This window comes from Montipora capricornis, chromosome 10, assembly GCF_036669925.1.
Source record: "Montipora capricornis isolate CH-2021 chromosome 10, ASM3666992v2, whole genome shotgun sequence".
NCBI lineage: Eukaryota > Metazoa > Cnidaria > Anthozoa > Scleractinia > Acroporidae > Montipora > Montipora capricornis.
In genome coordinates this window covers 58,228,678-58,248,769 of record NC_090892.1, presented here as the reverse complement: position 1 = coordinate 58,248,769, position 20,092 = coordinate 58,228,678, and the positions used below count along the sequence as shown (strand labels likewise).

Below are 20,092 nucleotides of genomic sequence, written 5' to 3'. Positions count from 1 at the left end.
TATTCCGACTTTAAGATCTACGATGGGGAGTCGACGAAAAATGTCACCTTACAACAGACAGTTGAACAAATCGGAAACTCTTTCCCGATTAAGCCATCTCGTTCTTGGGCACAATGTGGGCGAGTTATCCAAAAATACATTGGAATGAGCGGTTTCAGCGTACAAATCTAGGGTAAAAGGTTTACGTTTGTTTGTTCACGTTATCGTTGAAACCTGAACATTTGGTGCTTTCACGTAGCAAACCATGTCGTTCCGAGCCAGTGGCCCTCAGCGCCGGAGCTTATCCCGGTTTCTGTGGCAGTGAAGCGACTAGGAGTATTTTTTTACTCCCCCCTGGAGGGGATGCCAGCAGTCCATCGCAGGGTTACCCCCAGCATTTCGCCGGTACCCATTGGATACCCTGGGTGGAGAGAGGCACGCTGATAGTTAAGTGTCTTGCCCAAGAACACAACACAACGTCCCGGCCAGGACCCGAACCTGGACCAACTTGATCCGGAGCCGAGCACACTAAACCATGGAGGCCACCGCGCCTCCACGTTGTTACGCAGAATACCGCTAAATGTTGTTGACGCACGCTATTTCCCTCTTTTTAACTAATGATATTCTTGTTTTGTGCCGTTGTCGTAGCCGTACCCGTCGTCGTTTGTTAACTCCGCTCCCTGTTCTATTTGAGCGGGAGGAGCTGCAAATGGAGTTTTCCAAAATTAATATGGCACTGCGTTTGGAAGTATTCTGAAATCATCGATAATTACGGAGTTTTGTATGATTGTTCCAAGGAATTTTGTCAACGATTGTAACTTGTTCACTACCTGCATAAGAAAACGTCTGTTCAAGAATTTGCCGCGGTCCCAACGCCATACGTTGTTGTTCAGTAAGTTTTTCATCCTAACCATTACTCTGTAAACAAAAACAAAAACATGATTCACTTACTCATTAAATATAACTGACCACGGTGATTTTCGGAACCATCTGATACATACTCACAGAATGAGTCTTTTCAAAATAAGACGTGTTCACCAGGATCTGTTACGTTGCTGCGCTAGGCCAGGGAAAGGCTTTTGAACAGTTTCGGAAGGAGAAATAAAAAGCGAACAAAGTTCCTTATTCCAGGGAGCTAGTTTATGGGAGTGCGATCGAAACTTGGCCTGGGTTTGAAATTGTCTCCAAGCAACGGCTTGCGCATACTCAATACAGACTTAACACAATTTCTGCAAAGTCCTTTCCTCTCGTCGAGTGAAGAAACGCTCTGCAAGCAGGGTGGGAAAACATGTATGGTCAACGAAAAAAGTAACTTCAAAATACACCCCTGCGTTATCACAAGAATTTCGTGATTTATCCATCTCGTTCACGCTATAAGCGATCTAGTCCGTAATTGAATATGAACGAGTGATTTTCAAGTAAAAATAGACAAAGAAAGATTACTGCTATCGGCACGCCTTCCCTCAAAACCTTTGGCCCAGTCCACACGTATCCGGAAAGTTTTGTATTCGCAACTTTTTTTTCGAATACGGCTTGTGTCCACACGTATCCGCGAATTCGTAGCCGAATGGGCTATTGCGTCCACACGTATCCGGCGAATTCGGTAGCCGAATGGGCTATTGACCCATGGCCCTTGAGGGCGAAGGGTCTAATTGTTTTAGTATCACCCAACTAGTCGGACAGAAAAGGCAATAAGAAAGTCAGCAAATGCAAGTTGAAGAAATATTTATTTGGGAATAAAACGAAAGAAAGCGCCACGCTTTTCGCTACTCGAGGACTATTACTAATAGTCCTCTAGTAGCGTAGCCAATCAAAATGCAGGATTTGCATTAGTCCACTAGTTGGGTGATACTAACGACATATATGTTAGGGTTTGTATGCTCCTGTTGTCCTCAAATTCGATGATTTCACATCGTTAAGCCCTGGCCAAACGAGAGCGAGAGTTGAAACTCTTGACAGCTCATGAAAGTCGATGACAGTGATCGAGAGTTGGCTAAACGAGAGCGAGACTTGACGACAGTTCGTCGAGAAATTCACGTGCAAACAAAAGAGAGACCATGGGAAACACCCTGGGAAAACCCGTTCTGACGTAAATACGGCGACTGGCCAGCCGGTAAAATGAATTTTGTGCGCAACCGAAAAGCTTCTGCCTGTTTATTTCTAATGAGTATGTCTAATAAGGACGAAGTTGTCCTTGGTCTCCCGAATCTGACGCCATACTATGTTTTTCCCTTTTTATCCGAGGCCGCAGGGAAAAAACAGTAAGGCCTGGTTTTCACTACGGACGCAAGCATAAGCACAAGGAACACACGCAAGCGCAAGAGCCGTTGCCGAAAGTAGAATAAAGTTCTACTTTTCGTGCAACTTGTCTCGCAACGATTTTGAACGTTGCAGGGTATGTTACACTGTGAAATGTTTTGTGCAACTTGCCCCTCCACAATGTCGCCAAAAAATTGCGAGACAAGTTGCACGAAACATTTCACAGTGTAACAGCGCCTTTAAACTTCCTATTTTTCCTTTCAATTCAAGCCTTTTAGCATTGCCGTTAACCTAGCGTCGTCGTTGATTAAACTCCCGTATGAAAAGAATACCATCGTGCTTTTGTCACTAACTTCTTGTACTAACTGAATTTCGTGAAATGCCTGCCGAAATAAAGCTAATTACCACTGTGACCTACTCTATGTGACTGAAGTATGCTAACTCCCTGTCGTGATGATGATGATGATGATGATGCATGTCACTATAAAAAATCAAAGAAATCAAAACGTATCCGCTTTTCTGCCTAGAGAACTATACACACACTACGACCTTAAGACCCCAGTTCAAACAAATGTGTGATATATAAAGGTTACTTCATGGAAAATGCTTTGTACGATTTTTATTCACTCGTTGTTTCGTATCAGAAAACGAACGAGTGAGTTTTCGGATACGAAACAACGAGTGAATAAAAATCGTACAAAGCATTTTCCATGCTGTAATGTGTTTAGAATGTATATACAAACTAATGTCAACATTCTCAACGAATCGGACGCGCGCACATGCTACTCGCTAAGTCGTGTTTTCACGCCTTTTGGGCCGGCTGAATCGATCGGCTTTGCTCTATGATTGGCTTGTTACCACTCTATTATATTCGTGTTTCAAAATGTCCGGCTAATGCACAGTCCTTTCTTTTGCACTTCATCATTTTATTCACTAGACTAAGAAATTAAAATGACAAGGGTTCGAGTATACTGATCTAATGTCTCACTTGCTGTCCCTAGCTACCTTACACTATGTTCTCTTTACTTTCTACCTTGAGTTTCCTAAAGTTATTCGCTTGCTTTTGCAAACTTTCATTTTTCTGATTGAAATAACTTTTTGTGCAGCTCAATTCGTGCACCGTTTCACCTACTTTGTTTCTGCACTACCGCCTTCTCCCTGGGCCACCCCAGAAATTAGAATAACCTCAAAATTCCTAAAGAAGCAAAAACAACAAAATTAAAACTACACGTGAAACAAAAAAAGGAAAACCCCAACAATATCATCTTTGATAATGAATGTTTGACCCGACACTTTCATTTATTCTTTTTCTAGATATTTATTAAAGGGGGCTGATCCCCAAAACTTCGAGGACCCTTCGAGCTATGCAGACAAGTCAGACAGGGGTGGGCAGGTACAAAACACAGGTCACAAGTCATTGTTTTACCAATACAGAAACAATCCTAACAGTTTACCAATGCTAACATTAGGCCTAAAACGTTTGTTTAGGTTTAATTAGGCCTAAGGGTGCGTTTTTTTGGGAAAATCCGAAAACGGATTCTTGAGTTCAAAAACGGATTTTGCGTTTTTTTAACGAAATCCAAAAACGGATTATGAATCCAAAGTACCCACACTCGAGGAGGAAACTTCGGATTAAATCTAAATCCGGATTTTTGAGATTCACCATTTCAGCGTTTTTTTGGGAAAGGATTTGAAAAAAAGCTACCGTACGTGACAGTTTAGCCCAAACGTTTTTCTCGCGCCATTTTTGCCGTACGATCGAAGACATGAATAGGTCGAAAATAGTTAGGCGGGTTTCCTGCAAATTTCACACCAGAAATTACACTAAAAGTTTCTTGACAGCAACAATATTGTTAGCACCTTTCCTTCAGCTAAAAAAGCATGTTTTTCGTCATTTCTTTTTATCGATAGTTAAGGTATTTTTTTTGCTTGTGGCATTTTCATTTAAGAATTTCTCTAAAACGAACTTAACAGCTAATTTTTTTGTTTTTTTGAAAGTTGCACGCAACTCTGGGTTTGTTTGTTTGCGTTGTCATGGAAAATAACGTTTTTCCGGATTTTGCGTTTTTTGTACGTTGAAAAATCCGTTTTTGGATTTTCCCAAAAAAACGCACCCAAAGGTTAGCTTTAATGAATGTTTAGGATTCTTTCTGCATTCTTGGTTTTCACGTGACATCATCAAAATTAAAAAGTAAGGAATTATTAATCCTTTTAAGATTTTAGTTTAGTTAGTTATCAGAACAGCTGAAGAGTTATCGTTTCACAAATTTTCAGTTTGATAGGGTTTTTCGTCTTGTGATAAAGCAAGGTTGAATTTCTAAGCTTTCGCGTGACACGATGTTAAAATGGCGGCCGAGAATGCTGTCACGTAGGTGAAAAAAGTGACTTATCTGTTGAGATTGTGCAATCTGAACAGTCCTTGTGTACAATAAATACTCGTATAGATGTTTATGAGCCCTCAGAAGACGACTACAGGCTTTGTATAGCAAAACTTGGTGACATATGTTTTTGTTAACTTCCGGTCGCCATATTTGTGCTCCTCAAAGGGACACAAACGTGGCGTCTCCGTACAAAGCCCTATAAATTTGAGTAAATCATTTCTTCGAATATCTCCCGCACGAAACATCGCACAAACCTGAACCTTTGCGAGACTGTTTGAATATTCATCATTTTTTGTCTCTTTGATTCTTGACTTTATTTGTTGAATGGTTTTGATGATGGTGTGACAGTGAAAAACGGCAATTGGTAGAACAATGACCTGAGACATGTGTTTTGTACCTGCCGGACTGGGGCATACAAAATGACATCACTGAACAAACTAGGACAAAAAATTATCTTTTTGTACAGAATGAAAACGAGATGACATCTTCTCCTTCTACAAAACGCTTGCTTCATTTTGTCTGGTTTTTCAGCGAAAAAAAAACCCTTTAAGATCAGTACATCATAGAGTACACATACCTAAATAATCATTAGGGCCGTTTATACGAGAGAAAATAAGCCGCGGCTTACTCTGGCCGCGGCGTACATAATACGAGAAAGGAACTGTTTATACGAGTATAAAATCCAAGGCCAGGATAAGCCGCGGCTTGAGAAAGCCGTGAACGTAGATTTTGTACCATTTATACGGTGTGTTCACGTCTTATGTAAGCCGCGGCCAGAGTAAGCTGCGGCTTATTTTCTCTCGTATAAACGGCCATATAATTACATACTTGTGTTTGTTGAGTTCTTCACTCATTGCATTAACCTCACTGACCAGAGGAAGTACTTCTAACACTTGTTCCTGAGCTCTTTGCTGATCTATTAAAAAGGATTTAAAACGTGGCATGCCAGTTGACATGTTGTCTGAACAGCTAAGAGTTGTCAAAATAGTCAAGGTAGTAAGGCAAAAAGAAGGAGTACTTATTGCTCTAAGTAATGAATACGAAAAACATAGAGATAAATATATTTATTTATTAAAAACTGAACTACAGATATCAGATTTCCAGCATTTTAATTAGCTCGCCGGACACAGGCTATCAGTTTATATAGAGTTAACTGAATAGAGTGTAATGTGAAGTGCTAGATTTCAATCCCATATGAACCATGTGAGCGTTAGCCCTACAGATGGAAATGGGCCCACACAAGGACAGAGAAAATTTCTGACCAGGGTGGGAACACATAGACTCACATACACTCTATTCAGTTCACTCTGTTTAAAATATAAGTGCTACACGGCCAACGTTTGTACAAACGTAACCTTTCCTTGTATCAGTTTATATATACCTGCTGTACCAAATATGGTCAAGGAACGCGTCAGCAATAAAGCAAGCTGAAAACATTTTTGCAGCTCTGACAAAAAATGGCCGACAAAAGCCGTTTTGGACCGGAATTGACTGAATACTGACATTGATGCTTTAGTCGACAATACTACCCCCGGGGACACCAAAGAACACTTGTTGATCCTGGAACTTTTAGTAAAACAATTATCCCACTCGGGCTTGCTGGATATAAAATCAAGGGCACCCAACGTGAAAATTAGGCCAAAAGCCCTTTGAGAGACATTTGTCGGCTCCTTTTAAAGCATAAAGACTGTCTAAACAGATATTTCTATCACCTACAAGAATTTGATCTGTTCGGATATGTTAGATAAAATTAAAGTGCCCGAAAATATTAGGGAATGAAATTTTCTAAGAACCTCCCAGCGAGCCATTTACTCATCCGAAACTGCTAGATGACCTTTTCAAGTACCAAAACGTAAGGGACTACTTTTACCTGGTTGCGAATCTTTTACGTGATGTTTTAATGAAGAAATCTATAGCTGTTTGGCAACGTAATACCGAAATTCTTAAGTCAGTTTGACCCTCCCGAACACATATTTCACCGACGATTATCGTTGGGTGCTCCTAGTAAAATGATTATAACCAACTCGGCTCGGGTGTTATCTATCACTTCATATCCAGCGGGTCCTCGTAGAATTACTATTAAATATCTGAGCATATACTACCGTAAGTTACACAAGAACCTGGTGAAAAAGTCCTTGGAGCCCGGTGGAGAGTCACAATCTTGGACAGATTGAATGGAAAATTGACACCACCCATCCCCCCAAAATCATTGATGGGAAAATGGCACGTTTGGCCTACATGGGGCTTCATCCTTGACTTAGGAGGAAGGGGGCATTTCTTTTCCATTATTTAATTTGTCCAAGATTGCAGCTCAAACGTGGCCCACTTGTGATTGGTGTCCAAATGTGTAGAGGATAGAAATCCTGCACACATTTTCAAGTAGGAGACAAGTACTCTCACCAGTACGCTATCGTTGCTCTCCCAAGCCTACAAGAAGGAGTATTTCCCAGTGGTCATCTGTCCAGGTATTGACATCACCCAACAAGACTTTAGTGAACACATGAGAGGGAAACCAGATATTGCAAGTTAAAGTTGTACCTTTTGAGAGTCCAGAGCCAAATCCTGTGGCAAAACCCTTAGCTTGAGCAATCTCCTTCTGGGCAAATTCCCAATCCACATCATCTGGAGTCCCTTCAGTTTTCTCAGTGTTGGCTGGATTTATCAGAATATACATGTGGTTGGAACCTACAACACAAAACATTCAGTTAATCCATGGAGAGCCATCACAAGATGGAAGCAGCCATGCAGGTCAGCAGCGAGATTTATATGGTGATTCATTTAATCTAAATCACAACCATTGAACATAGTTAATAGATGGGAATGGTTATGAAAACCAGACAAATTATTATCTCTTTGTTGTAGGTTTTTGTTCTCTTTATTGGCCTTGATAGTGCACAAAACACAATAGTTGTTTATTCCGTACTGAGGAACTAACCAATAGAAACGTGTTGGTTACATAATTCATGCATACTGTATGAGCCCAAAACAAAAGATTGTGCACCGTCATGGACTTTCCAACCTGAATCTTGGCATCTTTCTTTGCTCCTTTGATGTTTGCCGAGCTTCAAAACCAGTCCCCTCTATTAACTATGCATTGAATCATAAATTTTCTTAGCAGGAGCCTTCTGGTCTAAGCACGTGTTCTTGAAGTAAATTTGACCTCCAAACCCAATGTGTATCCTCAGAACAGAATAGTTCACAATGCACTCAGGCATTCATGCCAGGACGTTTGATGTCACATTTTAAAACCAGCAGTGCCAGAGAGGGATAGTTTGCAGTTGTTTTCTTTTTTTTTTTTTTAAAGGGTCTTGGGTTAAAAAAATTATCATAAGAAAGGAACAGTTTCATTGACTCTCAATGCTACCCAGGGTGCCACTTTCTAATAAAACTGAGATCAGATTCTATATAATTCTTTGAAACAATTTACATTCTTTCCGGCTATAATAACTATAGGAAATCGTATGAACTTACTTGTGCATTTCATGATTTATGGGCAAGAGTGTTTCAAAACATCACAAGTGACCATAAATCATAAATCCCGAAATGCACAAGCAAGTTCATACGATTTGTTTCCATAGTAACTTCCATATTGCACTCAATAACCTATTTGTACATTGGTCATTGACCAATCAAAAACCCAGTATTTTTATTTGTTGAGTATACATTATAACAATTAATATTATTGTTCTTACATCAATAACATTGAATCACATGTATCTATCTATCTATCTATCTATCTATCTATCTATCTATCTATCTATCTATCTATCTATCTATCTATCTATCTATCTATCTATCTATCTAGTCAATGCCATTATTACCTAACAACTCACAAGACCCAGTTTGTTACACCTAAACAAGTACAATATTAGTGCTTTCTTTTAGGATGCTGATCTATCTCACAGTTGCTTAAGTTGCATGCTCATTAGCATCAACAGGTTTGTACAACTTTTGTAAGATGAACCATAACTATCTTCTATGATGTAACAGTAAATAGTTTCAGATGCTTATTATTATACAGTCATCATCAAAGCTTAGATCGGCTCAACTGGCATAACTTATGTCTTACCAAACAGGATCCTGTCAAAATGTTTTAACACCCGTTCCCCTGTCAGCGGAATGCCATTAACCTTGGTCTTGGCACCTGGTGATGCAGGTTCAATGCTTATTTCACCATTGCTTGACTTAATCAGGGCATGCTGCTTGAGAATGCTTTGAAAATAAGACACACAAGATAGTGTATGATACCCATATTATTATCAAATCAGGTTTCAGTTTTTCTTATTTGGAGGAAGGGAGATTTGCAGTCAGTGGGCCTTAATTGCTTCCACTTTCCCAGGACCTTGAATATTCAGAAAAAAAAGGAATTACAAGTGTAAAAAATACTAATTGTTATTCTTATTGAGAAAGAGGCAACACTAACATGGAACCCATACCATACTGTAAGTTATTTATTTATTTATTTTCAAGAAAGGAAAAAAATTTAATATACAAAGTAATAATCAAGTTTCGTGCATAACATGCATAACCTACAAGTAAATACTCTTTTGAAGAATCTCTTGGTTGAGTGATTCAAGGCACACAAAAATTAATACCAGATATTAATTAAATTAATGACTTTCAGTATCTATCCCAAATAGGATTTTAGATCAACCTGCTAATGATGCTCATTCATTGTTTTGTCCTCATCAAAAACTCACCTCAGACCACTAAAGGGAATGTCTGGAACTGGATCAGCATCTTTTCTCCCTATCTTTGTGTTTGCTGAGACAAATCATTGATAAAAGCAGATTAGCAATAAACATAACAGAAGCTGATTTACCCGAGTGCGAGAGCCCAGACCCAAGCACTGAGTGCGAGATGAGATGAAGAGAAAAATAAGTTATTGTGGACAAAACCATGACTGTAGATATTATTATATTTAACTCTTAACTAATTTATCTTCAAGTCACTTCTTTTTATTGTAAAAATTGACTAACAAGTGTCTGAACTGTACAAAAGATGAAATAAATATGACCAATCACACAACTCAATTATTTCAAGACCTACAAAATCAAAATTACTTTGGCCGCACAATATAATTGAAATTGTCCCTTCAAGTTAACCCACCCCTGGGACTGAAACTTATTTTATATTTCACTCAGCGTGTAACACCAAAGAAAATATTCTACTCTTCAATGGGAGGCGGTTCAGTCATACAAAAAACAAACAGAAGTATACCATTTCATTTCTCCATAAAACAATATACCATAAATGTTTGAAAGGCAAAACAGTAATCATAATAATATAAAGTGTTAAAAAACATTGTATCTGATCTGATTTTAAAAATTTGGTTACATATAAATAAAAAAATTAGCCTTAAAGTCAATTTTTGGTTGCAACCAGCGGCCTCCTTCAGAGTAAAATATGCATATTTTACCGTAAAGAAGACTGCAGTTGCAACCAAAAAAATTCAGATTATTTAACCAAGATTATTTTACGGTAGAACGTCAAAAACAAAGAAATAATACATGTACTATAGATAGTTTACCTTGTTCAAGAAAATGAACAATCACTCTGGATAACTGAGGATCTTCATTCAAGTTGATCAAGTGAGGAATTGTTTGTTTCTTTTTCTGCCTTTCATTCTGGCCACTGTCTACCGCCTCACTGCGAGACATCTCAACCTGCAAACAAACAATACGCCAAGAATACTTAGCATTGCATTTTGCTTGGACTGAAGAAATCCATAGCCTCTGTTTTTCATCTTTGTGCCAAAAAGGCAGTAATGTAGCAGATCTCGTAACCTGCTATTGTTTGTTATTGTAAGCAGCTTTCGTACATGTTGTTCTTTTAAGTCTAAGTCATCATGAATTCCAATCCATTATACATGTGCATTATGAGAGTTGCTACATGACTAAAAAATGCATTATTTTCACAAGGACAGTCCAGAAAAGTGGTTGAGGTGTCACAATAGAGACCTGGAGGTCCCAAGTTCAAGTCCACCAAATCAAAACACATTTCCCCTTTTGCAACTATTGACGTTAAGAAGGTGAGGCGGCTGTGGGAAGGATATTGAACTAGTTGCTTGGAAAAGGGCATTAGAGCAAAACTTAGAGAAAAATCTAGAGTCCTAGGCAGGACTACGATTTTTCAGTTGTCCTCTTGCCAGTTGCCAACCAACTAGTTTAATGAGGTTGAATTCAATTTAACAGATTTAACAGAGTTAACCATTAGGAGCGGCTGCGGTCAATTATTGTCAGTGGTTTTATTATGTTTGCGCATGCTTTGGATTTCTCGTGCTTTGGATTGTAGAATTTATTTACCCATGGATTGTCAGGTTTGGCCAGCCATGGGTACAGTCTCCCATCTTGGAGCTGGCTGCCAATAGTGGAAGCTCCAGGATATCTCAGGCAACCAGCCTCCACTTAGCAATGCAGTTGTCAATTAATATTATTACATTATCATCTCAAAGGTACTTCAAGTACCCTTATACTTTGAGTGTAATAAAATGAAATATTCTCTGGGTGTTCCCTTCTCTTCCTTTTCTTTCCTCTTTTTTGTTCTTTCCACATTAAGGACGTTCGTGCGAAAAATTTCTAACATTGATTTTTTTCTGCAAATTTTACCATTGAAAGATGATGAGTTAGTGATGTCAGAAATATAAAAAAAATGGAGGGTCACCAACTTCGTTTTGGAGAGAACTTGCCCGTGTCTGTAAGCCTAAAAATATTGCAATTACATCTTTCAAGTGAAATGTTCTCTACAAAACTTTGTTTAAGTTGGCTCATCAAGTGAATTTAGTTAACTGTTAAGGTTCCTCAAAGAACAAGTTCGCATTTAGCGACCATAGTTTCATGCACCTTGCAGCCGCAAAGATGGCAGGATTCCATGTCCTGTTCATTTTTGGACAATGTGGAGATAATTGTAAAATATAATAAAATCTGTTTCTGAAAAGAAAAGTAGGGGTCGCCGAACATCCAAGATCGTTAAATCCAAGCAAAGCTAATAGCAATGGCCATCTGCCCTATGATTGTTCATTTTAGTACTTAGCGTGCATACTCGATGCATGACATGGCATGTGAATTTGCGTGCGCTGTAAGGATGCGCAGTAGCAATGGGCGCGAACGTCCTTAAATTCAAAGATGCAGTAAAAATAGGCAGGTACAAAAGTAGGGCCAAATCAACTCGGATTTCTCACCTTGGGTCGAGTGAAAAATGGTTTGGTAAACCAAACCTATTTGTCGTTTGCCCTGATTTCAACAATATTAGCTTAAAAATTAGGGCTAGGGCGATTTCTTGAGGCCTTATCTTTATTTTATTTCAGTCAATCCGAGGAGAGCAATCCAAGTTGATCCAGTCTGACTTTTGTACTTGCCTCTGAAAAAAATGAACTAACACACAAGTGTTTCCAAAAGGATTATAATACCTTTTCATCCCAGCTCATCATATTCTGATTATTAAACTCCATTTGTGCAAGGAGCTCTTCTCTCATTTTTTTGCGCATTTCTTCCTTCTCTTCATCACCTAGACAGAAGACAGTTTTAATTAATTCCAGGTGATTTGAACTGTCAATATGTCAGTTCCAAGGCCTCAAAATCAAAAGGTTAGGGTAATTTTTTTTTTTTTCTAAAGTCACTGCTTACGAGCCAGAAGGCCCATCAGGTCGGCGTTTATCTCCCGTTTCCGTAGCATGAAGCGACTAGGAGTATTTACACTCTCCCCTGGATGGGATGCTAGTCCATCACAGGGTTACCCCCAGCATTACCCATTTATACACCTGGGTGGAGAGAGACACTGTGAGAGTAAAATGTCTTGCCCAAGAACACAGCACAATGTCCCCGACCAGGTCCTGAACCAGGACCACTTGATCCGGAGTTGAGCGCACTAACCATGAGGCCACCGCATCTCGAGAGGGATAATTATACAATAAGTTGCTGTCTGTCTATTGAGGAGGGCATTACCATAAATCAATATAATAAATTTTTGTCATTTCTTGACAAAATAATATTTTGTTCTTTTAAACAAAAAAAAGTAAATTAGTTCTATTATCTGTTAGGGAAGCTCTTCTTCAAAATTTTTTTATTAAATCAATTAATTAAAATGACAATTTTTTGAATATCCACACATCGTTACGTAGACATAAGCCAATGTATGTACCTGAAAAATAAAATAATAATCTTAAATAAAATGACATACTCATTCCTGCGCCGCCCACATCAGTGGGCATCCCTCCACTTTCAAACATCTTTTTCAGCCGTTCATTTTCTTCTCTCAACTCTCTGACTAGTTTGTCCATTGGATTTTCATTAACCACAGCTTTGTTCTTGATTTTCTTCGCACGATCAGCATATCTGTTGACAACACAAACTTGACTTTAGAGTCTGGAAAACTTGAATTTTTCATATGAAGCATGCAAAAATTAATTGTAAATACTTTTCAAAACAGGCATTTGAATCATTAAATGCCAAGCAAAAGTGAGCCATTTTTGTACTTTGTAAACAGCAAGACAAAGTAAATTAATTTGTCCATAGACCATAAAGTCAGGCAAAGTTCTGTGATACAGCATAATTTGCGCAACCAGTCTTAAAGATTTTGTTTGCCACCCTAGTCTTATTATCCCCATCCACTTTTATTGCCATGGAAATGTTTTTGAATAGGTTCATCTCTGTTTTGCTACATGGACGACAGTGGATCACATGCAACTCCATTATCAGTCATGTTTGCATGAATTGCAGACGAGGAAGTAGCTACTTTCAAAATGCATCTTTGCTTCAAACAATGTGCATTCAAAAAGCCAAGATCTAATTACTGTCATACTGTAGAATCACATGCTGTGGTAACAAATGCTCCCTGACACATTAGCACTGGCCTACCTTAAAGTACTAAGAGTTTCATCATAGTTGATATCAGCAGGCGACAAAGCTGCTATCATAATAGTCTTGCTGTTTCCACCCAGAGCATTCTGTAGCAGCTTGGTGAGGACAGAGTCACGATAGGGCACCAACACTTTTTTCTTGCCCATGGAGAGATCAGCTAAAGCTGAGATGACGTTACCCAACGCTGACAGTGACTTGTTGATGTTTGCTCCTTCCTTGAGCCTGTCTCCTGTTGCTCCTGTACTGTCCGCTCTTTCACTTCCTGGTAAACAAATTTATTCATTTGATTTAAGAGAATTCACATTGTCATAAAAAATGTTGGAATGTATAATTTAGCTCTGTGCCAAATATAATGAAGTAATATGAAGATGGTATAAGTTGTTATTATTGTATCTCTCAGATAGTACGTGTGCTGTAATTGGCTAAATTAGCAGGCCGTATTCTACAGTACGGCCCGCTGTACAGCCCGCTAAATTTAAAATTTCGACAAAACATCATCTAGCGAGTTTTTCATGTCATTTCTGTTGCATAAACTTGTACTGAAAACTGTTTGAATCTTGCAAGCAACTATTTCAAACTTAACAGCCAAGATTTAGTTTTTGGGATTTTGGCACGGCATTCTTTGTGGCAGTTGAACCTTCTGCTTCACTTTCACTAGTTTCCTTGCCCGCGTGCCGGTTAACCTTAGAGATATAATAAATATCTTACTAACCTCGTTTTCTCGGTCCGTACTGTAACTTACTGATCCTCATTTTTTCCTGTTGATTTATGGCCCGCGCGCTTCGCGCTTAGGCCATAAATCGGTCCGTAACTTACAGTACGGACCTCGAACTCGGTTAGTAAGAGGTATATACTTTTTCTAGGGGCTGGACAATCTGCGAGCAAGTGAGTCATGCGAGCCATGCAAGTCTTGAATTTAAGTCTAAGCACCCATTTCAAATAGCACTGATAAACAGTATCTAAGTCTTAACACCCATTTTAAAATGGTTAGCTTTCAATAACTGTGTGACTTGCATGTTGACTTGCATGGCTCGCATGTTGACTTGCATGGCTTGCCATATTGGCTTGCATGGCTCGCAAATTGTCTTCATTCTTTTTTCTAGTTAGGTATGTTGCTAAGAGGGACTGCCGTGGGAATATCTTTGATATTGACACCTTGCAAAGTAAGGTATCTGCTGATCATTATCACATGACCATATATATCACAGGCTCAAGTTTAAAGCTCATCGAGGTCCCCCTTTTTTTTTGTTAAGTTGCCCCCTGACCAGGTACTGGCTTTTGATTTGGATCACAGGCTCAAGCCAGGCTAACTTAGGGCCTGTTCACATGGAGGTGGGAGACCCCAGGTAGGTGAGGTACCCCGCATCTATGGGATAACCAATCTGTCTATATAACTTCTCTTTTTTTCTTGATTGTGTTCACATGAGAGGTGGAGTACCTCACTGAGGCAGGTTGCCTGGTCAGCTGGGCCGGGTAACCTGCTTAGGTGGGGTGAATGCTGAAGGTGGGGTACATACATACTTAACCCATTGACGAGTAAAATTGTCTGGCGTTAGACAGAGTAAGTCTGGCCGGTTTAGGCCGGTTTGGGCATCAAAGGGTTAATGACCACTCCCCACAGGGCTTTCCAGGGCCATTGAAACACAATTAACGAAACAACGGAACGTAACAACAACAACTGTTAAGAATCCCAACCAGCCGGAGGCAAACCAGTTGGCTATTTACAAGTGCAGCAGGGAATTTGAACCAGGGACTACCTGGAACAAATTCAACGAGTGGTCAGAGCGAGTCTTGAGCCCGGGATCTCCAGATCTCAAGGCAAGTGCCCTAACCACTGGTACGCTACCTGACAGGGGTGATGTTCATTCCAGCAGTCATCTTTGGTTTGAACATTTGAAAATCTCACCCCAGTGCCCCGGGGCTTTAATATTGCATGTGAAGGCTTGCCTTTTTTTACTGCAGGAAGGCAGAGTACATGTACCTCACCTACTCGGGGTTCCCTACATCCATGTGAACAGGCCCTTATTGTAACACGGGAGCTCCGCTTTTAGGCTTGGCTTAATCTATACATTAATAAGCAAGTAAAGAGTTCCAAGGATAAAAGAAATGATCAACTGATGATGAAGTGGATCGAGATCAGCCAATGACTGCAATGTCAGATGTGACCTGGTAACCTGATCCGCAATGGTGAATAATGGCAGTGAAAAAAAATGCCAATTGGAATATTACCACTGAAGTCTGCAAGAAAAGAAACAGAAGCCTTCTTATTGGGCCTACAGTAAATACAAACCTGCAAGATCAACTAAGTTTATATTACTGCTCTTCTTAGTTTCTTGCCCTGTCTGGTTTTTGCTGATCTGATCAAACACAATCGTCACCACTGTATGAGCCCTGGAGCTTGTCGCATTCATTTGAGTTGCAGCCACTGTACGATTGGCTGTTCCTTTATAAAATAAACATAATAAGAGACTAAGTACAATTAGCTACAAGTACAAGTAGTCATCTCCTCATTTACTGAGCTTCATCAAAATGTTGTTTTTTCCAGAGGTGATTACAGATTCCAAAGCGGAATTATGAAGAGAAAAGATATGATGTGATGAATTGTCGTCAATATGCAAATTGAATGCATACCCAATGAATGGTCCTCTGCTTTAAACATGAAAACTGACAACAATTCTTTACTTTACCCTAGTCCATGACAATTGTACCATAGCCTGATTTAGCAACAAAAAGGGAAAGTAAGTTGACAAAGGGAGAGCTCCCAGAATAGTTTGGATTCTACTCTAATATGACTTAATATGGATATTTTTGCTGCGTGCACCATCGTCAACTGATATTCCTCTTCTGCTTCTAAATCGGGATATTTTACGATTGTCAGGGACTGGGGTAAAGTAAAGAATTGTTGTCAGTTTTCATGTTTGAAGAAGAAGACCATTGGGTATGCAGTCACAGTTATGAAAACCCTCGACTGCGTCTCAGGTTTGCATAACTGTCTCGAATTCTCCCAACTCTCCCTCGTGTTTAGATGAGGCTATGGAAACACGGAAAAAGTCCTCATTGCTTAATTAGATGACAATTCGTCACATTGTACCTTTCATAATTCCGCTTCAGAATTTGTAATCACCTCGAGAAAAACACATTTCGATGAGTCTCAATAAATGAGGAGATGACTACACAAGAGAGAAAGACATGAATTTGACTTTTCCTCTCTTCACAATGTTTACGGGAATTTTGTTATTGATCCCGTCTGATTTTCATCAACCTGATCTGATCCGGTCCGATCTGATCAGGTCCGGTCCAATCTGGTCCACCCTGGCTTTTGCCGATAGCCATGTTCATCTCATTACTCTCGATCCTGAAAATAAGTCATGAGCTAGCTCCTACCCTCTTCAATTCTTCTTTCAATGTCTGGATAATCAACAACAGCTACCCTTTTCAGATTCTGGACAAAGAAGGAGCCTTCTTTTGGGTTCTGACGAACCTGTAATGTAAATAAAGTCACTACGCATTTTAATATTAAGCCACTCACACCTACAATACCAGAGGGTGCGAAACTTGCCAAAACACTCCAACATGAAATTAAATTAAATTAAATTAAGTAGTTTTTCTGGGGTTTCTTTTCCGAATAATTGATTGAATTCGACATACACATAGTTTACATCAATGTTCCTATGCGGTTTAGTGTTTATTTACATAAGCAATAAAAGAGGCAGATCCATCTGTCATCACTTTCACTAATTAGATTAGGAGATTCTGAAGTTCTGAACACGTCAGTTACTAACAGAAGATCGTGCGGTCCCTTTATCTCTCTCTCTCGATTGCATTCATGACCAAAGCAGGCAGGTTGACTAACTCAGAAGGGACTGTGAGCAGTCTACATCAAGGCTGTGCTCTAAGGAAAATTTCGGGGAGCCCTTCGAGCTCCCAATCATTTCATCTGGGGTGCCCCGCTCTCCAAGTTGGTCGCCCGAATTAATTAATTATTTATTTAATTAATTATCTGAGATCAACAACGCAGCAAGATCTTCGTCCATCTCTCCCTCAAAAAAACATTGCTGCTACTGCTCTGATGATCGTAGAACTCGCTAGTGCAAGAAAAACCCGCAACCCGTCAAATTTTTCACGCCATACTTGAGAAAGACGAGAAAAGTGGCAATGCCACCGATGTTTTTTTAGGTTTAAAAGTGAAAAAGTAAAGATTGTCGCAGGTTTATGTAAAAAAGTTTGGGTCTAATATTGGTAAACCTTTTTACTGGTTAGTTGGGTTGAAAATAAATTTTCTAAACGTGATTCAATGCCACTTGATTCCCGTGGAGATTTCGTGAAAACTGCCGTGAAACAATGAAACCACCGTGGCCCAAAAGCTATCATTTTTTTCTCTTAGCAAGTCATCTTGATCTGGACGAAAATCATCGCTACAGGACAGAACTAAAGTATTTTTTCCTTACATTACTAGTGAAATGTTTATTGGACTGAGCTTTTTGTTCGGTCGAAGCGCCAGTCACAGCGTTATTTGTTTAGGGCACGGAATGATTTGTCACGAACCAAAGACAACGCCGGGATTGGTCTTTTCCTAAAACAATAACACATAATATGATATCTTTCCCTTCTTTTATTTCGTTATTTCATATACAGGGGAAAAACAACCATAACCTAAATATATTTTAGTCAAGCAGGCGCAGCCACGAAATAAAGTAAAAATATTAAATTTGCATAAACTGCGAGTCTCGGGTTCGTACAGAAGTAAATTGCACCGCTTCGCCGGCCGCGCTTTACCGCTGTCAGAGCAGAAGTAACAACTCTTTTTTTAAAACTATAACCAAGAAATTCCAAACTCCACGTTCCAAATTTAATTAATGCTATTTTTTTAGGAGGAATCGAAATTCAGTCACGGGTTATGTTACATGTGAAATCATGTGGAACGGCCTTTGAAACGATTGTTTTGTACAAAGATGAAACATTTTTTGAGAGGTTTCGTAAACTGTAACCACCGGCATATTAAAATTTTTAGCCGCCTTATCTGCAAGAAATACAATAAGCCAGAGTGCCCGGCCGGGCGACCGCATAATTTTTTTCATTCGCCCGGAACCAAATGTTAGTCGCCTCAGGCGACCGGGCGCCGTTAGAGCACAGCCTTGCTACATATTATCTCATCAACTTGGATTCTGTACATACCTGAAGCCCTCCTTTAGGATTGCTCTTTACAAGTAAATCCCGAACTTGTTCATTGTATATCTCTAACATACTAAATGAAACTTGGTGTTTCTGCAAAGAGTGAAAGACTGAAATTAGGAAACATGAGCAAGGCAAAAATGCTTCCATTACATAATTAAAAGAAAGAAACATAGTTTTTCAATAGTCACTTGGGGGTACTTGGAAAATTCTGAGTACTCCTTCCCAAGAGTCAAAACCTGCAACTTTTTAATTTCTTGTACACATGCTCTACCATTGAGCTAAGGGAGAGTCATGGTGGCTACTTCCAGGTTTACATGACAATTTATGTCCCACTAAACTGAAAGGACTGAGATAAAATTGTCAAAACTGAATGCTATTGGGGAACTTAAGCAATGAACACAGCGACAGTGACAAGAACATCGCAAATTTTTATATTTTAGTGGGCAAAACAATAACTTTACACGCCCTGCACACTTTTGTCCATTTCTTTGCCGACATCTGCAAAACAACAATGTGAAATAGCCAAATTTGAAGTTTTATGAAGGACGTCAGCACCTGAGGCCGTTTCTCCCCTACTTTAATTAAAGCTGTTCCGACCGATGTCATTTTTGAGGAACTACCACACCCTTATCATATCAAAAAGGTTGAATAGCCACAAAGTGATTACAATAACACAAATTTATCTTACTTTTGAGATGATGTTCTCAATGCCGTTGCTGTCTTCATTGCTTAAGTTCTCTATTGTAATCATGAAGGAGACGGTAGATAACTTCCCGGTAACGCCAGATTATGAAATTATTTTTTCCTTGGTGACTTGGGCATAACTAAGAACCAATCCCTAATGATCCCTTGCAGATGTTCAATCACTAGATTACCAGTTCTGATTTCAAGTATCCCTGAGTCAATGAAATCCCTTCCATTCACTTATTGGGTTAAGATTTGACAATCTCCTTCATGACAATAGCAACCAATAAAATTTAATAATGAAATTTTTACATTCATTACATATAAGCACTTACTACATCTGCAGCAGCATTCCCAACTATCTTAAACAATTCATCACAAGTAATTGGAACAATGCCCCTAGTTGAAAATTAAAGAAGAACTACATGTAGGTATTACTCAATATCCATTATCTATACAAAAAGGAGTAACTTTACTGGAAAAACATACCACTTTTACATTTACATGAAAGTACATCCCAGAACCAAGTGACATTGTTTTCTCTCTATCAGAGATGTTAATGACATAACATCCAGCCAGATTGAAGTTGCTTTGCTACCAATAGTACTGTTTACAAAGTCCACTTCATCATGACTGTGGTCAGGGGCCATGGAGTACATTTGAAAGTGGGGGGAATGAGGTCACTTGGTATGGATCATGAAAGTGTGAGGGGAGGGGTAGAGGTTTTTGGAGAAAACAACACCTGAGGAAAAAAGT

General features: G+C 39.3%; 1 protein-coding gene across 1 annotated transcript in view; it reads right to left on the bottom strand.

Annotated features, from left to right (window-relative positions):
- Window positions 1-3,366: 3,366 nt before the first annotated feature.
- Window positions 3,367-20,092, bottom strand: part of LOC138022170 (kinesin-like protein KIF28) — a 22,430-nt gene continuing 5,704 nt past the window's right edge. The window contains exons 8-20 of the mRNA XM_068869204.1: window positions 19,672-19,735; window positions 18,653-18,742; window positions 16,862-16,958; window positions 15,768-15,920; window positions 13,475-13,739; window positions 12,798-12,952; window positions 12,028-12,125; window positions 10,150-10,285; window positions 9,320-9,383; window positions 8,689-8,831; window positions 7,158-7,304; window positions 5,448-5,535; window positions 3,367-3,433 (exon numbers count right to left, since the gene is read on the bottom strand). Of these exons, the coding sequence (XP_068725305.1) occupies window positions 3,367-3,433; window positions 5,448-5,535; window positions 7,158-7,304; window positions 8,689-8,831; window positions 9,320-9,383; window positions 10,150-10,285; window positions 12,028-12,125; window positions 12,798-12,952; window positions 13,475-13,739; window positions 15,768-15,920; window positions 16,862-16,958; window positions 18,653-18,742; window positions 19,672-19,735 (1,567 nt within the window). The remainder of the gene's footprint in view (window positions 3,434-5,447; window positions 5,536-7,157; window positions 7,305-8,688; window positions 8,832-9,319; window positions 9,384-10,149; window positions 10,286-12,027; window positions 12,126-12,797; window positions 12,953-13,474; window positions 13,740-15,767; window positions 15,921-16,861; window positions 16,959-18,652; window positions 18,743-19,671; window positions 19,736-20,092) is intronic.